General features: G+C 53.2%; 1 protein-coding gene across 5 annotated transcripts in view; it reads left to right on the forward strand.

Moving 5' to 3' along the window:
• The window catches only part of RGS3 (regulator of G protein signaling 3), a 199,394-nt gene that overhangs the window by 12,061 nt on the left and 168,364 nt on the right, over positions 1–18,969 (forward strand). For 2 of the 5 annotated variants that reach the window (XM_039506171.1, XM_039506172.1), the window contains exons 3-5: positions 13,280–13,330; positions 17,125–17,183; positions 18,069–18,163. In XM_039506171.1, the coding sequence (XP_039362105.1) occupies positions 13,280–13,330; positions 17,125–17,183; positions 18,069–18,163 (205 nt within the window). Of the gene's footprint in view, positions 1–2,849; positions 3,104–6,899; positions 6,953–12,347; positions 12,367–13,279; positions 13,331–17,124; positions 17,184–18,068; positions 18,164–18,969 lie in introns of those variants that run through there. The other 3 variants (XM_039506173.1, XM_039506176.1, XM_039506175.1) reach the window with 3 other exon arrangements.

Genomic DNA, 18,969 nt, shown 5'->3' on the forward strand with positions numbered 1-18,969 from the left:
GCCAGGAGGGATTTGATGTTACTGCATACATAAAGCTTGTTACCCTTCCCTTTATATTTATGACAGTTTGTATGAGAGTGTCAGTGTATATGTATATATCAGGGGTAGGCAACCTATGGCACGGGTGCTGAAGGAGGCACGCAAGCTGATTTTCAGTGGCACTCACACTGCCGGGTCCTGGCCACTGGTTTGGGGGGCTCTGCATTTTAATTTAATTTTAAATGAAACTTCTTAAACATTTTGAAAACCTTATTTACTTTACATACAACAATAGTTTAGTTATGTATAGACTTATAGAAAGAGACCTTCTAAAAATGTTAAAATGTATGACTGGCACATGAAATCTTAAATTAGAGTGAATAAATGAAGACTCGGCACAGCACTGCTGAAAGGTTGCTGACCCCTGGTATATATCAAAAGGTCAGTGTAAATATGTGTGTATCAGAGTGTCTGTGTGTGTAGATCAGAGTGTCAGTGTGTGTGTCTATCAGTGTCAATATGTATATCAGAGTGTGTGTGTATCAGTGTCAGTGTATGTGTAAAAGAATCCTGTGGCAGTTGAGGTGTGAAAACCAAGGGAGGAGAAACTGCTTTTGTAGTTGACAAGCCAGTCACAGTCTTTGTTTAATCCTGAGCTGATGGTGTCAAATTTGCAAATGAACTGCAGCTCAGCAGTTTCTCTTTGGAGTCTGGTCCTGAAGTTTTTTTGCTGCACGATGGCTCCCTCAACTAGAAGAGGGCCTCATCCTCCCTGATTGACCTAACCTCGTTATCTCTAGACTGATTCTTGCCTGCATATATATACCTGCCTCTGGAAATTTCACATGCATCCGACGAAGTGGGTATTCACCCACGAAAGCTCATGCTCCAATACATCTGTTAGTCTATAAGGTACCACAGGACTCTTTGTCGCTTCTTACAGATCCAGACTAACACGGCTACCCCTCTGATACAGTGTATGTGTATATATCAAAGGGTCAGTGTGTAAATCTGTGTGTGTATTAGAGTATCTCTGTGTGTAGATCAGAGTGTCAGTGTATGTTCAGAGTGTCATGTGTATATATATCAGAGTCAGTGCATATATCAGTGTGTGTGTGTGTGTGTGTACCAGTGTCAATGTGTGTGAAAGTATCTCTGTGTGTATATATGAGTGTGTATGAGAATTTGTATCTATATATTAGTGTGTCAGTGTGTGTGTCTATCAGAGTGTCTGTGTATATCAGTGGGTCAATGTGTATATCAGTGTGTGTGTATGTGTCAGAATGTGTGTGTATATGAGAGTCTGTGTATGTGTATATTAGAGGGTCAGTTTGTGTGTGTATTGCAGTGTATGTATCAGTCTCTCTTTCTGTGTATATTAGGGGGTCAGTGTGTGTATCTGTGTATCAGTGTCTGTGTATGTATATCAATGTGCGAGTGTGTGTATGAGAATTTGTGTATGTGAGTGTGTGTATCAGTGTGTGTGGGTGTGTATCAGAGTTTGTGTATGAAAGTGTCAGTTTCTGTGTGTGTATATCACTGTGTGTGTATGCGTATATCAGAGGGTCAATGTGTGTATCAGAGATTGTCTGTGTGAGAGTGTCAGTGTGTGTGTATGTATATCAGAGTTTCGGTGTTTATCAGTGTCTTTGTGTATCAGTGTCTCTCTGTGTGTATCAGAATAGCTGTATGCGTGTATCAGTGTGTGTGTATCAGTGTGTCGGTGTGTGTATCAGAGTGTCAGTGTATATTTGTGTGTGTTTGTGTATGTGTCATTGTGTGTTTCTGTGTGTATCAGTGTCTGTGTGTGTGTGTGTGTCAGTGTCTGTGTATCAGTGTCAATATCTATATGTGTGTTTGTGTGTGTCTGTGTGTATCAGTGTCTGCATGTGTCACTAGTGTCAGTGTGTGTGTGTGCGTCAGTGTCTCTGTGTGTGTATCAGAGTGTGTGTGTATGTGTATTGGTGTATCTCTGTGTGTCTGTGTGTGTCTGTGTATGTGTGTGTGTATCAGTGTCTCTCTCTGTGTTTGAGTGTATCTCTGTGTGTGTATCAGAGTGTGTATGTGTGTCAGTTTCTCTCTGTGCATATCAGAGTGTCTGTGTGTGTGTGTGTGTCAGTGTCTGTGTATCAGTGTCAATATCTATATGTGTGTTTGTGTGTCTCTGTGTGTATCAGTGTCTGCATATGTCACTAGTGTCAGTGTGTGTGTGCACGTCAGTGTCTCTGTGTGTGTATCAGAGTGTGTGTGTCTGTGTGTGTCTGTGTATGTGTGTGTGTATGTGTCTCTCTGTGTTTGAAAGTGTATCTCTGTGTGTGTATCAGAGTGTGTATGTGTGTCAGTTTCTCTCTGTGCGTATCAGAGTGTCTGTGTGTGTGTGTCAGTGTCTCTCTGTGTGTATCAGTGTGTATGTGTGTCAGTTTCTCTCTGTGCGTATCAGAGAGTGTGTGTGTGTCAGTGTCTGTGTGTGTGTGTATCAGAATGTGTGTGTATGTGTATTGGTGTATCTCTGTGTGTATCGGTGTCTCTCTGTGTTTATGAGTGTGTCTCTATGTGTCAGTGTCTCTGTGTATGTATCAGAGTGTGTATGTGTGTCAGTTTCTCTCTGTGCATATCAGTGTCTGTGTATGTGTGTCTGGGTCTGTGTGTATGTATCAGAGTGTATGTGTGTCAGTTTCTCTCTGTGTGTATCAGAGTGTCTGTGTGTGTGTGTCAGTGTCTGTGTTTTTGAGAGTGTGTGTGTGTGTCAGTGTCTCTGTGTGTGTATCAGAGAGTGTGTGTGTGTCAGTTTCTCTCTGTGGGTATCAGAGTGTCTGCGTGTGTGTGTGTGTGGCCAGGGCCTTGTTTGTTCAGGCAGGTGCAGCTCCCCATTCACGGCCTGGCCAATGGGCTGCCAGAGCCCTTTGTGCTGTTCAAACGCGGGCGGGCAGTTGGAAGCTGGGCTCTGTGCAGGCCGCGCGCTGCCGTGTTAACTGGCTGCTGAGGCTCCTGCCAAGCGCCCCCAGCTCTCCCAGCACAGGCCCGCTGGGCCCGGCGGCCATGGAGCCCGGCGACGTCCGCAGAGTCTCGCTCTGTGCCGGCCAGGCCGACCCGCTGGACTCTTCTTTCTATCTCACGACCTTCGGTGAGTGCCGAGGCCGGGGCGGGCTGGGCCTGTGGGGCTCAGTCCTGGGGGTCAGTCGGGCTGGGCCCAGGCTGGGGGCGGCTCCCTGGGCTGTGCTGCGGGGCTGGTGGCTGGCCTGCAGACTCGGGCCTGGGGCAGCTCCCCGAAGGGCAGATTTAAGCCCCTCACCCGTACTGTGCTGCCCATGCCAAGGAGCCGGGTGGGCAGCGATCCTTTCCTCTCTGCCTTGCTGGGCAAGACTAGCCAGTCCTCCCATCGCAGAGCGCGATGGTACCTGCACCTCAGCAATCAGCCCTGAGCACGAAGGGGCCGGGGCTCCTCTGAGGCTAGTTTTACTCTGGTGTTGCTGGACACATTCAGATGGGGCAGCAAGTGCAGAGTGAACTCCCAGCTGTGTGACGTGATTGTTGCATCGTCACAAGCTGTCACACTCTGAGTGCAGAGGTTTGCAGGGGTCTATTGTGTAAACATCTGGCTTGTGGAAGGGGCTCCTGCAGTGGGACCCGTCACACACCATTGAGCGTAAGAATCCCAGGGGTGGAGGAGGAAGTCGGGAAAGTCACAGTAACAGCAGCTTTGCTCCCTGCTCACCTGCTTTGTCAGATTAGCTGGGTTTGGATCAAGCAGTTTTTCGGGGGGGTTGGAACATCCCATCGCTGGTGGCTGCACATCCCTGGTGTTTGGAGAAGGCCCAGCACTGCTACAGCTCCTGGGTGGAGATTAGGAAATGTGCCCCCCCCCCCCCCGGCACTGATTTATAACTGGGTTCCTACCTCTCTTCAGCAGTATGTGATGCTTTGTCACCCTGGTGCCCTTTACTCGTGTCTTAGAAGTGCTACGATTTCGTGCTTGGGGGCCGAGGTTTGTATGTAGATGGGAGACACTTGTGCGCTGCATCTCTAACGACCCTAGTGTGATTGGGGGCTGTGGGGCTGTGATGGGAATGGGGCATGCTGGTCTCTCGCATACAGCGTGATGGGGAGTTTGGGACTTTACGGGTTAGGTTCAGCCCTGCAGTGCTAAGGGTCACTCTGGCAAGGTGCAGTGCGTGGTCACAGAGGAGCTGAAAGTGCTGGTTTGAGGGGCTGGTTTTCCTTCAGCGGCTGCTACGGGCAGAGATCCGCTTGGCTGGCGACTTTGGTTGTGCATTTCCACATGTCAGGTGGCTGGTCCCTTTTATGCACCTTCGCTCTGGAGTCCCTAGGTCTCTACTGCTGGGGTGTTCAGATCAATAGCCTTCCTGGAAGGAGTTTGACCCTTGCAGCCTAATCTCCATTCTCAGCTCTAGTGTAACCCAGGAGCAGCTTGTGGGGGCATGTCAGAAAGTGCTTTGAAAGCTGAGAGTCTTTCCAGGGACCAGAGGAGGCTTTTCAGCACTGTCCACTGTGTGGGCCAGGGAAGCGTTGGCTGAGGGGAGAGGCTAGACAAACTCCTATCATGCAGATGCCATGTTGGGCTGGGATCTAAGCTTCATATAGCAGCTCTGCAGCGCACCATGTGCAGCCGCGTCCTGCGTCTGGATCAGGGCCACGAGGCTGTTGGTTCAAGTGCCCCTGCAAGCTGCAGTCCTGTGCCCAGTGCTGCCCTGCAGTCCCAGGGGAGCTGTTTGGGGCCCACTTGGCTAGGGGTGCTTTGCCCTTCCTAACCGGTGCTCCCGCTGCATGGTGGGGTGAAAACTAAAGATCCTTTGGAAAAGAATCGCAGGCACTGCTCTGATTTCCCCTGAGTTACCTAATCCCTGAGCCACATGCGTACCCAGCCAGTGCACTGCCAGAGGCGGCTTTGTAAAGGGACACAGGGCCCTCCACTTCCAGGTCACTGGGCCTCGGGGCGCCTGGCTGGCAGTGGTTTGTAGCTTTTGCCACCAGGGTGCTGTGTGATGTCGTCTGCCCAGTGCCTTGCATCCACCAGAATTAAATACACAAACGCATGTTGTCTGTGTCCCTCTGCCTCCAGCCAGCGCCTCACCCGGGCCTTGGGTCAGCCACTCCCCACCCATGCCGTGGTTCCAGCCCAACCCTGGCATAGCCGGTGACTCTGGGCAAAGCCCACTGAATTCCCAGGAATAACTTCCAGTGACTTCCCAGGCCTCTGTGGGCTGGGAGCGAAGGAAAGGGCTGGGCACCTCTGCATGCTGCTGTTGGAGCACTTGGCATCGCCCATTCTCCAGCAGTGGCACAGGCCCAGGGAGAGAGCAGAGCCCTGTGGGGCTGCACAGGGGAGGGGCCAGGGCACCGGTGGCACAGGAGCAGCTGCCTCTCACCACCCTGTGGGCACAGCCCTTGAGGAAGGTTTCCTGCATTGCCTGGGCCGTGCCATCGCTCCCGGGCAGAACAGCAGCGGCCTGCGATCGACTGGGAATTTCAGCTTTCAGTGTGGACCGGGGTGGAGGAGATCACCTGTCAATCACATTGTATGCGGGCCCCAAAGACTCGTGTTCTGCCAGTCCAGAGCCGCTGCCGGGTGGATGGCTGGAGCTGTACTAAGCACGCAGCGCGCTGTGTCGGCTCTGGCGTTTGCAAGGCAGCCAGGGTCTAAATGTGAGAGCTGCTGAACACAGGCGTCTCCTGGGGGGAGGGTGCTTAGCACCTCTGGAGATCAGGCCCCAGGTGACTTCACAAAGCAGCAGGTTGTCACTGCCATTCCCTGGATCCTAATCAGATCAGTAAGTGGGGAGCGCGTGCATGTGCGTGGGTGTGGTTTTTAAAGCTCCATGCGCCACAGCTAGCGAGAGCCGTGGCCCTGGGATGTCCAGGGCAGCAGGGCCATCATGGCTCCAGGTCCCTGGGCCCACACTGGGGCCAGCTGGCTGCTCCTGAACAGGCCTGGAAATGCTCAGAGTCAAGCAGCAGAAGGAACTGAGCAAAACGTTCCTCCCCTCCCCCAGGGAGACCATGGAGAGCGAGTGACACTCCCACGCTGGGTCCCTCTGCTTTGCTGGGCCCTGGCCTTGGGATGGAGAGTGCCTGGCAGCCTCGTGATTCTGTGTGGAGGGGAGAATGTCCTGCGATGTTCCCTGCAGCTCCTTCCCTGGGTTCAGTCCCTGCAGTTGTACCGTGCATGTGCGGATGCGTCTGTGCGTGTGTGTTTGTGACAAACCTGATGCTGATTCCTGGTTTCCATGGGGGCTAGTGGACTATTCTGTGCTGACGGAGGTTGTTTTCCACGTTCCTCCATGCTGCTAGCACACAACGTTGGCATTTACTGGTGCAGTTTCCTTTTCTCTTCAAAGCGGCAAGGTCTTACTTACGGTTCTGTTTTAAGTATCAGAGGGGTAGCCGTGTTAGTCTGGATCTGTAAAAGCAACAAAGAATCCTGTGGCACCTTATAGACTAACAGACGTTTTGCAGCATGAGCTTTCGTGGGTGAATCCCCACTTCTTCGGATGCAAGTGGTGGAAATTTCCAGGGGCAGGTTTATATATGCAAGCAAGAAGCAAGCTAGAGATAACGAGGTTAGTTCAATCAGGGAGGATGAGGCCCTGTTCTAGCAGTTGAGGTGTGAAAACCAAGGGAGGAGAAACTGGTTCTGTAATTGGCAAGCCATTCACAGTCTTTGTTTAATCCTGAGCTGATGGTGTCAAATTTGCAGATGAACTGGAGCTCAGCAGTTTCTCTTTGAAGTCTGGTCCTGAAGTTTTTTTGCTGCAGGATGGCCACCTTAAGATCTGCTATTGTGTGGCCAGGGAGGTTGAAGTGTTCTCCTACAGGTTTTTGTATATTGCCATTCCTAATATCTGATTTGTGTCCATTTATCCTTTTCCTTAGAGACTGTCCAGTTTGGCCGATGTACATAGCAGAGGGGCATTGCTGGCATATGATGGCATATATTACATTGGTGGACATGCAGGTGAATGAACCGGTGATGGTGTGGCTGATCTGGTTAGGTCCTGTGATGGTGTCGCTGGTGTAGATATGTGGGCAGAGTTGGCATCGAGGTTTGTTGCATGGGTTGGTTCCTGAGCTAGAGTTACTATGGTGCGGTGTGCAGTTGCTGGTGAGAATATGCTTCAGGTTGGCAGGTTGTCTGTGGGCGAGGACTGGCCTGCTACCCAAGGCCTGTGAAACTGCTGAGCTCCAGTTCATCTGCAAATTTGACACCATCAGCTCAGGATTAAACAAAGACTGTGAATGGCTTGCCAATTACAGAACCAGTTTCTCCTCCCTTGGTTTTCACACCTCAACTGCTAGAACAGGGCCTCATCCTCCCTGATTGAACTAACCTCGTTATCTCTAGCTTGCTTCTTGCTTGCATATATAAACCTGCCCCTGGAAATTTCCACCACTTGCATCCGAAGAAGTGGGTATTCACCCACGAAAGCTCATGCTGCAAAACGTCTGTTAGTCTATAAGGTGCCACAGGATTCTTTGTTGGTTCTGTTTTAGTTCTCTCCAAGGCCCGCTGCCGTAAATCATCTGAGAACAAAAGCGACAAGGTATAAAAGGCTGCTGGAAGCAGGCAGGGAATCGCACCCCTTGCCTGACACGGCGTGTCCCTTCCTGGGGCCTCTGCTTCCGTAACATCACCACCGCTTTCCTTCCCCACACCAATCCTGGGCCAGGCGCAGTCAGGGAGCGCTGTGCTCTGCCTGTGTGCCCAGAATTGCCCCAGTTGAGACCCAAGCATGAGCCAGCCCCCCAAAATCAGGATTGGCTTAAAAACATACGACTAAAAATAGTAAGTTTGGGCTCTTTTTTGTTGGCCTTCTGGGTTTGGAGCCTTTAGGTTGCACCTGCATCACCCGACTTGGCCTTCCTCAGCCTGGAGGCCAGAAACGTCCCCTTTTGAAATGAGAGCTGAAATTCTCACTTAATCACTGGACTCCAGGAGCTGGGACTTGAAGGACAGAGACCTGTGAGAGGGTATTGCGAGCATTGTGGTGCCAGTCAGAATTCTTACCTCATTCAGTACAGGGCAACTCATCCTCCCCAGTAGAGCATAGCTCAAGTGGTGAATGAGAGCGCTACAGTAGAAGAAAGATGGAGTGTTGGTAGGAGATCCCTGCTACCGGGATCCAGCATGAGACAGCAATGGACATACACCCAACTCATTGCTCTGATGTACAGGTGGGAATACCCAGACTGCCCAGGGCTCCTTGGATGGCTCGGAGGAGTGGCAGGAGAGCTCTCAGCCCTTAACTGACTGTGATGGGGGGCAGGATCCTTCGCCAACAGACCTCTACTCCCAAGGGTTTTAGTTAAACAGGAGGTACAAACATGAACAAAGCCCAGGGTTTAATGCATCAGAGTAGGGATCATTGCCCTTGGTAGTGAGCCGGCTCTCTCATGTCCCCGATCACTCCCCCCTGCCCTGTCTCCACTAGGAGTTTACAAGGAGATCGTTATCTTGTGCTCACTTGTCTTGTAAAATTCCACCTTTATCCCTAGTGGAGACACAGCCTTGGTGGGCCTCACTTACTGCTTCGCTGGTGCCCAGAGAGACATCTCACTGCCACAAGACCCACATTTCTCAAATGCAGCCCTCAGCCTACCCTCTTTGTCTGGGGAAACTCAGAAAGCCAGCAGCTCCTTGGGTCCGGATTTGAAGTTAATAGAGTTTTTGCTGGTTGTTCTACATGGGGCGAGGCAGGTGTGGGGCTGCCTTTCCTGCCAGCCGCGGGACGAGGCCAGCACTGCGTTTGTCTGAGAAAATCTGAATGCCTCAGCTGGACCCATATTGCCATGTGGCTGCAGTTTGTTTATTTAACTCTCCCCACCTCAGCCTCCTGTCCCAGCCGCAGTGCATCCTTACACGTCTCTCAGGCTGTGGTTAAGCTTCACTGTCTTGTGTTCTTTGGATTACCGGAGTGCTTAGGAGCCTAGTCAGGATCAGGACCCCCGCGTGCTCAGTGCTGTACAAACACACCACACTAATGCCGGCTCTTTGCAGGTAGCTAGAGAGAGGCAGGGGCAAGTCTGTTTGCAGATGGCTTTCTGAGCCAGCACCGTCATCCGTTTCCTACAGGAAGATGGGGTTTTCCATACTGGACCAGTCTTCTAGTTTAGGGCCCTCTCTCTCGGCACCAGTGGCCAATCCCTAGTGGTTCAGAGATGGTCAGAACACCCCATAAAGTTCCGTGGTTTCACTAGGTGTTTTTTTCTCCTCCTCCCATCTTTTTTGTAAGTATTTGTACAGCACCTAGCACCCAGGGGCCCTAATTCATGGCCTGCTGGCACTACCGCCGTGCATAGTAAATACTAAACCAATCCTATGCCTCAGTGCTAATGACCCTGATCAGTGTCCAGTCCGAACACGCCTTCAGATTGAGTTATGCTGTCATAAAACAGCCTCACATCACTCAATTATTTTAACCCCAGCTGCAGCCTTCTGCCCTGCTTCTGCTGTTCTCGCTCTGCTTAATCTCAGCTCGCTGTGTTTAGGGAGCACCACGTGCTGCCTCCCAGAGCCAGGGCTCCCCCGCCACTCCTGGCGCAGATTCGATCTGTGCTTTCCTCTCCTCGCTCCTCAAATAGCCCTGGCACAAAAGCTCTCTGTCCCCTCGCGCTCCCGTTCATTAGCAGGCTGACTCCGGGTCATGCTTGGCTGGATCTCACCCTTTTGCTTTCGCAGGGTAGCCATTGTCAGATGTTAATGGCGGGATAACGAGGGCGTTCCCACGGCTTCAGAAATGGGAAGATGGCAAAAGGGTTAAAGTCCTGGCTCCAAATGCTGGGTTTGTTCTGGGAGCATGTTAAACACTGAGGGCCAAATTCACCACTGGTGGAAATCGACACAGACTTCAGTGGAGCTGCACTGACTTACACCAGCTGAGGGTGAAATGACCCCTCCCCGCCTTGTTATTGGGGCAGAGCTGTGAGCCGTCTGCCGTCTGCCGCTAAGGTGATGTGCCAGGACCTAGAGCCCAGCTGTGCCCCGGCTCGGCCAGTTGGAAATCTGGACTTCCTCATATTGCAGAGGATCTCCAGAAATACCTCATGGCAATGTAACTAGCGGGACTCTGCTTCCCCTCCCCCACGGCTGCTTCCCCCCTCATGGCCTGCCCCCAGTGATGCAAACAGCCACACTAGCTTAACTAACTGGCTGGGGATGGCACATGGGAATCTGTATGGCATGGAGCCAGGGCAGGATCTTTCCTGAGTCTCAGGGCTTAGGAGTAGCAGCCGTCACTCCCAGACCTTGTCTCGCTAATGTTACCTAGTCATTGCATTGAGCAGCCCAGCCCTAGAGCGCCAAGCCCTGCGCACAGGACGGGGAGTTTCGTTATCCCCGTTTTCGGGAGGGGGACATCACGGCCCACAGAGGAGAAGGGACTTGCTCCAGGTCCAGGAGAAGGGACTTGCTCCAGCAGCTCAGTAGCAGAGCCAAAATTAGCAGCCAGGCTCCTAGCCCGGCAGCCCCGCACTCACTGCCATGGGGATCTTTGCTTCCTCCAGGTGCACTGCAGGTCACTGTCCCAGTGAGGGGCTTTCTGCTGCCTGCGCGTGGGACGGCACAGCCCTTAGCAAAGCAGGAAATGCCCAGTGAAAGTGTTGCTTCCCCACAGTGCCGGCACCGCACCAGAGCTCTGCCCCCTGGGCGGCCAGCCCGGCCCCTGCCAGGAGGGTCCCTGGGGCATGGGGACTAGTTACCTGAACTCCTGGTAGGGAATCCCCTCTTCTGCTGTCCGTCCCTGGGGTTGTGCCTGGGCAGCTCAGTGTCAGCTCTGCCAACCAGCAGCAATTCCCTCTGGGTCAGGGCACCGCAGGGGGTGCTGATGCCTCTGGGATGGGCACAGAGACAGTGGCTGTGTGAGGGAAGGGTAAGGTGCTGGGCTCCTCCCCACTCCTGTTGGCACCCATTGGGCTGGGGGGGGATAGGTGCCCTGGCCACGGCAGGTCCAGGCTGAGGCTGGGTTCGGGCTGAGTTGGGGACAGGGGCCTCTCCTCCGGCAGTGGCAAGTCCCGGCCAGGGGGTTCCCTGAGCGCCTGCGCGGTACTAAATAGGCTGCTGTGTGGCCGTGCCACTTACAGGGAATGTAGCTCCCTGCTCCACTGAGCTTCTAGGCTGCTGATTGCCAGTGCAGTGCTCCATCCACTAGGACACACTGCCTCCCTGCCTTAACACGTTGCTAATGTCCCTGCTAGCAGGAGCATACACTGTGTGTGTAATTATACTCAGCGCTTCCCCAGGTGTTACTCTGTCAGACCACCCTCCCTGAGGCTCACTGCCCCTTGCAGCCTGCTAGTGGGGGCGGGTTGGTGTTACCCCAGGTTTGTGGGCAGGAAAGCTTTGGCAGAGGGGCTAAGGGACCTTCCGAGGCCACCCAGAGGGAGGATGGAGAGCTGGGGGTTGGGTTGTTGTATTAATTTTGTTGGAATATATGGGCCGAAGGTGTTAACATAACCCGATCACTGTCCAGTGTTAAACAAGGTCCAGGGTCCAGTATACAGAGCCCTCAGCCTGCTCAGTACCAGGGCAAACTCCATCAAGAGCATATAGAAAAGAAGGAAAAACAGCTAAAGTATTTGAAATGTGAAGTGCTGAATAAGGCTTTCATTTGAACTACATCCCTTGTTCCGTTTTCTCTGAGCTGGAGAGAGTTTTCAGAAGGAAGCCCCCACCCCACCCTTGTTTGACAGGCTACACTGCAAAGAAAATCTCACCGTACCGAATCTCAGAGCCCAAGTCATGCTATGGGGCTAAAACCAGCAGTGTAGATGTTTCTGCTCTGGCTGGAGCCCTGGCTCTGAAATGTGATGAGGGGGGAGGTGTGACATTACTCAGGGTACAATCTGGACACCTGCATCCGCTCAGTTCTCCAACCTGGTGTGCCTTTTACACTGCTTTGCTGTGAGAACAACCACTCCTTTTCTGCCCACACACAGCCTCCAGCATGTAAATCCCCCCCAGCCATACTGTATGCCACAGAACACATTTTATACAGTAGAATTTTATAACTTTACATACAATGTGGCCACACAGATTTTACCAGGACAGTAATGTTCAGCAAATTATGAGTTTTCATATGATACCTCCCAAGGCATATTTTCTACAAAATTTATCATAGTCTTGTAAAAAGGGTGACCTTAAGGGTACATATTGTCTCAGGAGGGTCTCAGAACCTGGGCTCCAGCCTGAGTGGGAACATCTATGCTGTTGTTTTTAGCCCTGCAGCCTCAGCCCCGTGCACCCAAGTCAGCTGACCCAGGGTCTGAGATTTGGTGCCGTGGGTTTCTCTCTGCAGTGTAGATGTACCCTTAGATGGTACTGAAGACGGTAATAACTGCCCTTTTGGGGAGAAGAGAAGAAGTTTGTTGAGACAGGTTGGAGCTGGTGTTGTTAAAGTCTAATTCTGTTTCATCCCAGGGTTGTCTGGGGTTTGGCTAGACCCGGTGGAGGTGGTGATGTCATCTGGGTCCCTCTCTGTGTCCTCGCAGGTCAGGATCAGGATGACGAAGGCCCCGCGGTCCCAGGAGACAGTAGGGGTGGCAGCCATGATGGTGAAGCTTGCTCAGTAGCCAGTTTTTCTCCCAAAATCTCTTTCCTTAAGGACCCCAAACGGGAGTGGGGGGTGGACTAGTCCATCTTCCCATTATTTTGTCCACCAACTAGGCCTAGTTTCTGACATATCAATTTTGGTTCATTGATACTCGCTCCCACACTGTTGCTGTTTACCAGGCATGATCTTAACACAGCCCTTGAGTTTTATCACAGGCCTTTTTGTTGGGGCTAAGCCAGTCTTTCTGCCTCCCTCGCGTACCTTTTCCTGTCGCGATTTGTTGGGACAGGTCATTGTGACACTTTAGTTACTGTCACTTACGCTGAACGGCTGAATTCACATTAGGGCATGTCTGTAGCCCAGTGATCACACGCCAGGGTTCAGGAGTCTCCCATGCCCCGTCTCTGTGGCCACATATCACTCAGCCCTGGGAGGCATGTTAAAGTGAGACGGATCCTTTCCAGGAGCCAGGTTTTCCCAGCCCTTCCCCACTGCCACAGGCTCCTCTACACGGGCAGCATCTCACCGAGCAGCAGCCCCTGAAATGCTGTTAGAGCAGGGAAGGGAGCCGGGGTGTTTAGTGGCTGGAGTGAAGCTGGCAGAAGGGCAGAGCCATGGGTACTGGGGGGTCCCTCTGCACCCAGCTGGGCTGGCTTGTGGGGCATAGTCGGCAGGGGATCTCCCTGGAGGAGTTCCGCACCAGTCGCTCATCTCTCTTTCTCCTGTTGTTTGCCCAGGTCAGCTGAAGCTGTCCATCGACATGCAGGCCCGGCTCCTTGTGCTGCACAGTAAGTATCGCCGAGCGGGGGCCGGGATACAGTCCATGTCACCAGCAGGGCAGGGGCAGCTCACGAGAAGGGCACTTTGCCTAGTTCTGTACCAGATCACAGTGTTAGCCCCAGAGAGGCTGGCTCAGCAGTGGGGCTTGACCGTGGGGCAGCTGGTGTGGAAAGAGCAGGCTCTGCTAGCAGTGGCTGCCGCAAGCTCACCAGCCGTGCTAGAGGGGCACAGAGCACCGCCCCACGTGCCTGTGCTCACCTGTGCAAAGGGTGATCTGTGGTCTCACCTGCGAGGATCTGCAGTGACTCTGGGGCCGGTCCTGCTGCCCTGACTTAACCCAGGCAGAGGGAGAGCAGGGCTCCAGCCAGATCTCTTAGCAAACCCAGGCAGGCTGCTCGCTGGCAGGAGCCTCACTCCTCCTGTGGTGTCCTTGAGTGAGTCAACAGCGATGCTGCCACCAGAGCACCCAGCGTAGCCCCTGCTCTGGGCGGCGCAGCCCGTCCGGCCCACTCTGCGTCACGTCGGGAGCAGGGCTGTGCTTTGCACGCCAGCTGCATCGAGCACTTTAGCAGGCACAGGACAAATCTCCAGTAACAGTGACACTGAGTGACCCTCGGCTGGCTCCTGAGCGCAGCATGGGAATCCCTCCCGTCACTCCCTCCAGGCCCCAGTGCTGGGGTTGATTTCCCACGATGCCCAGCAATCTGGCTCGGCAGCGTAGGGCCCTGCAATGCCCAGAGTGTGATAATGGAGCCCATGGGTCAGCCTGAGCTCACCCGTGATTGGCTGAAGTCCCCAAGGCGGCCGGACACCTGGACTTTCAATGGGGGGGAGGTGCCTCACCTGTGTGGGCACTTTGGAAAATCCCAGTGGGCGCCTACCTGCATGGTTAGATGCCTAAAAACCTTAGTAAACAGGGTCCCATCAAATTAAATGCACAGCGACGTCCCCAGCGACTGAGAGCCTCTGCGGTGATGTGAGCTCACCTAGCTCGCATGGCCAGTGCTTCTGGTGGATACATGTTCCCACACAGACAGCGGCGTGTGAAGCCTCTCACTAGCCAGGGAAGCAACTGCTCCCGGAAGCCCGGGGCTGAGCGCAGGTTGCTGTAGAACCTTGAAGGTGACCTGCAGAACGCTGGGCTTGTGGCATTGATGCTTCGTCATGCGGCATAAAGGACAAAAAGATTTGTCACAAATGGCCGTTGCTGGTGTCACTGGAGGTCTCAGATATGTGTACTGGGAGCTTTGGTGAGTGCATTGCCCTGTTACCCCTGTGGGGAGCTTGGTTTCTGGGGGGGACAAGGCTCGAGTGTCTCATCTAACCCCCAGTGCTTTGTGTACCGCAGCAAGCGACAGGCTCTGTCTGGCTCATAAACAGCCAAAAGGTCACGTTTTGACCTAATTTATCTCCTTTGGCCTGCTGCATTTCCTGACCTTGTGTGGCGATGCACTGAACTTTTACACTTAATTTCTGAAGAGCAGAGGAGAGGGGTCAGGGAAAGGAACAGGGGACCCAACCCTTCTTCCCTTCCATGATGGTGACAGTGGCCCGTGGGGCCTCCTCAGAGCCTATGGGGAGGGCCTGGGGCAGTTAGTAGCACACACGGAGACATGCCCACTGCCCGTGCAAGCAGAGCAGACGCAGTAGCAGGGCCGGGGTCCGGCCCACTGGGGCACGCAGCGCTCCTGACAGCAGACAGCAGGGTGGATGGTCTAGTGGTAAAGGGGCTAGTTTGAGTTCAGGCCAGTGGGCTCAGTCTTGTTCATGCCACGGACTCGCTGCATGCGCTTCGGGGAGCCACTGAGCCACTCGCTGCCCCAGATCCCCATCTGCAGAATAGGGGCAATACATTCTGGCCTTTGTGTGCTTCAGCTTCCTAGCTTTGTGGGCAGGCGCTGGGCAGCCGGGCGGGGCTGAGCTGTGCAGCCGTCTGAATGGAGCCAGGAAACACCCACCTGTTCTGCAGGGGGGATCTCTGTGCCCCAGGAGAAGCTGCCCTCGACGGCAGGACAGTTAGGGGAGCTGGGGAGCAGTGACTGGGAACTCCCTGAGCCAGCAGTGAGCCCAGGGCCGTGTTGGGATGGCGTGGGGCTGGGGAACCCCAGAGCTCCAGTGGGCTGGGCAGTGAGGAGAGAGGAAGTGTAGCTTGGGTACCTGGCCAGGGCCAGGTGAGCTGTATCTGTTAGCAGAACTGGCTCCCCAAGGGGCCTGGCTGAAGCTCCATTGCTTATAGCTGGTGCTGGCCCTAACGAAGCTGCTGCATGACCCAGCTCATAAGGGTGGCCTGGGTCCGTGCTCCTCATCCTTTCCCAGGCCGGCATTCCAAGCTGGAACGTGCAGGGCCGGTGCCCAGCCTCCTGCCAAGGGTGGAGTTCGGGTTTACAGAACAACGGAGAAGGGATGGTTTGGACCCTAAAAATGGCTGTAAGAGTCTGGCACAAACTTTAACCCGGTGTTTTCTTTGCCTGGGGGCTGGCCCGGAGTGCGTCTGTTACTGGGAACTTGCTCCACACCTCAGAAAGGATGGTAACAAATCGGAAAAGGTTCTGAAAAGAGCTGCAAGGATGATTTGAGGCCTGGAAACCTGCCTGACAGTGAGAGGTTAAAGCAGCTCAATCTATGTGGTTAACCAAGAGGAGGTTAGCGTGTGATGATGTGACCCCAATGTATAAATCCCCACGGGGGAGAAGCTTTCTGAGACTACAGAGCTCTTTAACCAGCAGACACAGAAGGAGACCCAGTGGCTGGAAGCTGAAGCTGGGTAAATTTAGGCTACAAATAAGGGAGGTGTTTTACCAGAGGAGGTGATTCACCTTTGAAACAACTCACCTCAGGATGGGGTGGATTCTCCACCCCCTGAAGTCTTTAAACCAAGGTGGGTGTCTCTTTCAGAGATTCTGCTCTGGCATAACCAGGTTGATGCAGGAATCCCTGGGGGAGATTCTCTGGCCTGTGCTTTGCAGGTCAGATGGGATGATCGTAATGGTCCCTCCTGGCCTTCACATCTGCGAAAGGGTCAGCCCCAAATATTGTAGTGGAAAACTAGGAGTGTGTGCAACAGAGGGGTCTTACTGGAAGCCCTTCGCTCCTGTGCTGTTTGTGACAGCCTGATCTGCACCTAGAGGAACCCAGGCCTCCCCCCGGCAGATGCAAAGCTCCTGCTGTCTGATAGCAGGCCGGGTTCTGAACGGCAGCTCCTGGCTTGCACAGCTCGGACAGCGCATCATGTGCAGAACAGTCTAGTTACCATCTCTGAGTGCCGGGGCCAGATTCTCATTTCACTCACACGGCTGGAAAGAACGGTGCATCGCCACTGCAGTCAGTGCAGGGAGGCTGGCTTCACCGAGGTGGAGCAGAGATGGAGCTCTGGCCTTTGCTGTTTAACTTGATGATACATTTGTCCCGGGGCCTGGCGCCAGTAGCCCCTGTGTTGTGTGAAGTCAGGCGGGTGAAATGCAATTTGTCAGCTGGATGCTGGGCTGCATCTGCTCCAAGCTCCCCTGCAGACGCATGTGTTCATAGGACAGTTTTACTTCAAAATAAAACCCTCAACCATTTCTCTCTGCAATCCCCCTTGTGCCCCACGAGCCCTCAGGGGCAGGGAGGTGCACGTGCGAGGAGCCTGCCAGGCGCGGAGGCTGCCAGCCCGTGTCCTGTAAGCCAGCTCTGGGTTAATCCTGCCAGTCAGGCTTGACAGGGAGGAGCCCGGCTTTCAGTGCCCGGCACCAGGGCATGAGCGCAGTGCTGTGGGAAGACGCCTTCCTTGTCTCTTTTCAACCACGTTTCATTTTCTTTCCAGTTATGGAAGCAAAGGGCCTGATGGGAAAAGAGTACCGGACATGCAACTCCTATGTGAAGGTGGGTTCTCAAGTCGCCCCAGGGGCTTTGGGTTCAGCTGGGGATGAGGATGTGACCACTTTGTACCCCTTCTGGTTTTGGGGTGAATTCCTCCAGGCATGCAGCTGGGCTCCCATCTTCACCCTGTCCCTCTTCTGGGGCGCCACAGAAATCGGGGCAGAACCTTTGCTTTGTGTCTGCCCATTTGTCCTGAACTCCCCCGCCCCCATCCCTGCATTTACCGGCTGCTGAGTAACTTCCCTGCACCAGGTAAGCTAAGACAGCCAGTCTCCTGTCAGGTGCTGGGTGCATCCCTGTGCTAACTGCACCTGGGGGCCGTGGCACCCGCCGATGGAGAATCTGTTGTCACAGAGTCATTACGGGCAGAGAGTGGGGGAGCCAGAGGAGAAAGCTCTGTCTGTGGCTGTCAGCGCTCAGCATGCAGGCTAAGGGAAGGGATGAGAAGGAATGATCAGCATTAGGCAAACTCCAGTAACTGCACGGTAGGGCACAGGCTGGGCAGCTCTGGTTAAACTGATAGCACCTTAGTAGGTCATTTCCATCTCTACGTCCTCTGATTCTGACCGAAAACCCTCAGAGAGGGTGTGTGTGTGTGTGTGTGTGTGTGTGTTTGCGCAGCTCAAACCCTGGGGTCTCTGACTCGCTAAGGAAGATTTTCTCCTGTTCACGTTGCCCAAAGGAGCTTTGTAATGTTGTGGCTAGACCTGGTCAATGCAAAGAGACCTAAACACCTGGCTAGCACAAACTAGACCTTTGCAACTTGGCCGTCCACAGAGCTGACTGGTGGGTCTCCTGATGAGCTGAGCATGAGACAGTTGCTGGGTTTGTGGCGAGTTTGTGTTTGCTTAAAGATGGCTAACGTGCTGTTTGTTTCTCGACATCAAGATGTCTGTAGTACCAGATACTGATCGGAAATGCAGGCAAAAAACCAAGACTGTTCCAGACAGCAAAAATCCCATCTTCCACGAGCATTTTCTCTTGTGAGTATGCAGGGTCCGAGGTGGCACCATCCCGTCCTTCCACTGGTTTGTGTTCCAAATGGGGCATGTGTTCGGAATGGAGCTGGAAGAGAGTCTGAACCGTAGCAAATGCTGCCTTAGCCTCTCACGGCCAAGATCCCGTTTACTCACTTATCAGAGGGGAGCCGTGTTAGTCTGGATCTGTAAAAGCAGCAGAGTCCTGTGGCACCTTATAGACTAACAGACATATTGGAGCATGAGCTTTCGTGGGGGAATCCCCACTTCGTAGCTCCAATAAACATGCCTCATGCATGATGAGGTTTCGTACTGAAATGGGGAGTGACAGACAGTATTTTGCTATTTCTTGGAGCTGAAATGCCTTGAACTATTGAACAGAGCTTTGCTGAAGCTCACAAAGCTGTGACTACACAGCATGACAGCAATACTCCTGCACATTTGGAGTTTCTTATTTGGTAGCTTCTATGCATCTGTATGGAGTTGGGGAAAACATTCCATTTCCTAGACCCTGAGCCTGCCACGATCTGGTGGATCAGTATGAACAAGGAAGGTAAAAGGATTTCCCAAAGCTCTAGCATGTCCTTGCATGGGAAGGGGGCTGGCGGCTTGCAGCGTTTTGGTGGAGTTAATTATTTCTAGCAGACCTGCCTCGGTCGGATCTCTGTACTCATGAAATATTCAGTCCGGCACAGAGTGATTATTTAGGAGTATGAGTGATCGTGTTTTTGTGGTGTTCTTCCTTTGATGTTTAACATGTGTCTGTCCTTAAACAACCTGAGCTGTGTTTCAGCACCTGCCCAGGAGAGTTC

This window comes from Mauremys reevesii, linkage group 19 (genome assembly GCF_016161935.1).
Source record: "Mauremys reevesii isolate NIE-2019 linkage group 19, ASM1616193v1, whole genome shotgun sequence".
NCBI lineage: Eukaryota > Metazoa > Chordata > Testudines > Geoemydidae > Mauremys > Mauremys reevesii.